Raw genomic sequence first — 3,136 nt, 5'->3', positions numbered from 1 at the left:
AAGAATCTGTAGGCAGGCAGTGGTCTTTGTATTGTGACCCAAAAACAGCCACGTGGTTACTGAAAAGTGCGCCCAGCTAAAAGGGACTGGGGAGGACGCTGCAGGAGGGTGATGCTGAGTTATTGTGGGATAGGACAGAAACACAAACAAAGCAATCTTGCAGCAAAGACGCCATCAAAGGGGTTAAACCTGCAGGTACCATCCCCCGGACTGTATCACCCGTTTTTAGTGGTGGTCACCCATGATTAAAGCAGAATACCCAGGGGCTTGCACTGTATATCAGAGGGCTGTCTAACAGCAGATATTACAGAATATCTAACATCTAAAATATCTGATGTGCTCCTTTGTGTTATTTTCATGTTACTCGGCCTGACACAGAAGATTTGCAGTTAATTTTTTATTTCTACTTTACACATCAACGTGATTACATTTTGGGTTAAGCTGACATTTCTCTGAATGTTTTCCTCTTGTGTCTCCCTTCAGAAAGATCTCACGGCAGTGCAGGTTTGGCTGAGGATGATATCAGCGAGGGCAGTTCCAGCACCGACCCGGAGCAGCTTGGAAATCAGCTCTTCTGTTTGGAGTTTGAAGCAGATAATGGTGAAATCACATCCATCATTGTGTACGAGGTGAGTGCACCTTACTACATACAATGCTGTGATAATGGAAGCCGTCAGATCACCACAGCCAGCCACACTCTCGGCTAGTTACTGCCAAGCTTCATACAATACTCTGCAAATTCCTGTCATCCTCTGGAAACAATAAGCATTTACCCTCGGTCGCCAAGTAGCCATTTAGGCCATTTATATTTTAGAACAACTACTTTTGCTACCACTACTTCTCTCTGATCCTAACACAGAGCTCAACGGCCACTACTACACCACAATATCTCTCCATTAGGATTTGTTATCTCGCCATCATCCATAAATAGGAGTCTCTAAAAACCCCTGGAAAAGCCACAAGGCGAAATGTGTCGGGTAATAAAGACAAACGTGGTAAATTCTACACAATTTCTTTGAGCTGTGTGATGTCTGGTAATAGTATAAATGTTACTTGCTGAATGTATTTGGTAACTTTCAGAAGTAAAAACTTATTTTTATTTTCCAAAAAGCCTTTCATTTGCTTCTATCCCCTACATGTTGTAAAGTTATTCTGTGGCTGCCATCTGATATTCAGTTTGAACTTTATTGGAGAATCTGAGCTTTAGTAATTCCTCTGTTCTAACCTAAGACCATCTTTTCTAATCTCACTCCCCATGCATGCTTTTTGCACACACTACAACTTTATTGCAACTCTCAATGCAGTATACAGGGTGACCCAAAAGTCACTATATACTTTTAATGAATTCCTAAAAGTAATCAAGAAACTGAGTTTATTCATATTTTTAGCATCAGCAAAGGAGTCGTTTCAGATTTACTTGCTAGCTTGCCATCACAAATCGAGCTTTTGTTGATACCGAGTTCCAGTGAGTTCGGTTTTTATCAGTGGTAGTATTAGCCGGCCTTGCACTGCGTTGTTTGTCAAGGACAGATCCTGTTTCCAGAAACTTGCCATGGATAAAGTAAATTGGGTTACACGTTGGAGCAGTGTGACTGCCATAAAGCTTCTCAAACTTGTGATGTACTGCAGTTGGGTACTGAAAAACTTCTTGCCAAGCGGCAATATTGCTACGCTGCTCCAATGTTTATTGGCAAGCCATGGTTAAGGGAATGATAAACCTACAAAAACTGCAAAGTTGTCATCTGCTGATGGCCTCTCCGAATGATACCTGGAACCAAATAGAAAAAAGGAAGTGTGGAGTGACTTTTGGGTCACCCTCTATATACCAGGCCAGTGAAGTTGACATAAAAAATCCCATTGGGGGGTGGGGTATTGAGATCATACATAAGTTACCTTGAGCTCATGCCTCTTTCATTATCACAGGTTAGAAAATGGAATTAATTTATTGAAAATAATTAAATTAATTGAAAAACCATCTGCTTACTTGCTTCTTGCAGGACGATGATGCCGAACAAGTTGCAACAAAGATATCCGTTCAGAACCAGCTGGAAGCCAGGATGAAAGAGGCCCTGAAAAGACGGATCCAGGAAGAAATCACCAAGCGAAGGGTTCACCGCTGACCTCATGTCAATGACAGCCTCTGCTCCGGGTTTACTGCGCTGGATTCTCAGTTGTGCAGGGTTGATGGGACTGAGGGAAGACCTAGCGATATCTGTGGGTCATGTGTTACCTCCAGAGATTGGAGTCGTCCGCTCTGGGTACATAGTAACACGCTCTTCCCCCTCTTATAGTGGTGTTTTTGGCAAATGAGAAATTTTGGTGCACCAGTGCCTTAATGTTTAGCCAAATCCATCTCGGTTGGAACTTGCTGAGATTTCTTATATTATTTATTTGGTCTGGCGGTAGTAGTTGTGTTATAAGCCAGATGTGTGAAAGCAATGTGTGCCATTCAGAGCCGGATCTCATATAAAACGGAGTATTTGTGATTTCTCAGCTGAGCTGCAACTGCTGCCAAAGGATTATAGGGAATGTAGATTTGCCCTTGGCTGGAAAGATACAGAAAACCTCAACTGCCCAAGTCTTTCATATCCAGGACAGAGTTTTGGGTTGGAAAAAAAGGAATAGTAGTTTGTGCTTTGAGACGTTTGATTGAGGTTTTAAAGAGTTTCCAGATTTGTTGTTACAAAGTGTGACAAATACTTCTAAATATAAATACTTGCAAACTTTCAGTCTTTCTTTCTTTTTGGATTTGCAGTTTGTCCATTCGCCTTTTTCGCACCAAAAAAAAATAGTGCACCTACTATTTTTGTAATGTGGCACACCACAGTGCATGCTGTTGTATCACAATGTGTTGTGTGTTGCAAAGCTTTTGTGTTGGGTTCCTTTAAGAATGAATGGCACTGTAGTACACAATTAGGTTTTCATGCTTTGTGTAACAGTATGAATCCAGCCCTATGGTTCACATTTTATTGCCTGTTATGCTGGCCATACATTGGCTGATTTTTAATTATTATTAAACAGGATTTATATAGGGCCAACATATTACACTGTGCTGTACATTGAATAGGGGTTGCAAATGACAGACAGACACAGGAGGAGCAGAGGACCCTGCCCTGAAGAGCTTACAATCTAGGAG

General features: G+C 41.5%; 1 protein-coding gene across 1 annotated transcript in view; it reads left to right on the top strand.

Annotated features, from left to right (window-relative positions):
* C2H2orf68 (chromosome 2 C2orf68 homolog) overlaps window positions 1–2,729 on the top strand; it is a gene marked incomplete in the record, with an annotated part of 4,499 nt that extends 1,770 nt beyond the window's left edge. Inside the window, 2 exon segments of the mRNA XM_072402887.1 lie at window positions 484–629; window positions 1,998–2,729. Coding sequence (XP_072258988.1) covers window positions 484–629; window positions 1,998–2,120 — 269 coding nt within the window.
* Between the last annotated feature and the right edge of the window lie 407 nt (window positions 2,730–3,136).

Source organism: Pyxicephalus adspersus, chromosome 2, assembly GCF_032062135.1.
Source record: "Pyxicephalus adspersus chromosome 2, UCB_Pads_2.0, whole genome shotgun sequence".
Taxonomy (NCBI): domain Eukaryota; kingdom Metazoa; phylum Chordata; class Amphibia; order Anura; family Pyxicephalidae; genus Pyxicephalus; species Pyxicephalus adspersus.
This window is presented reverse-complemented; position numbering and strand designations above follow the sequence as displayed.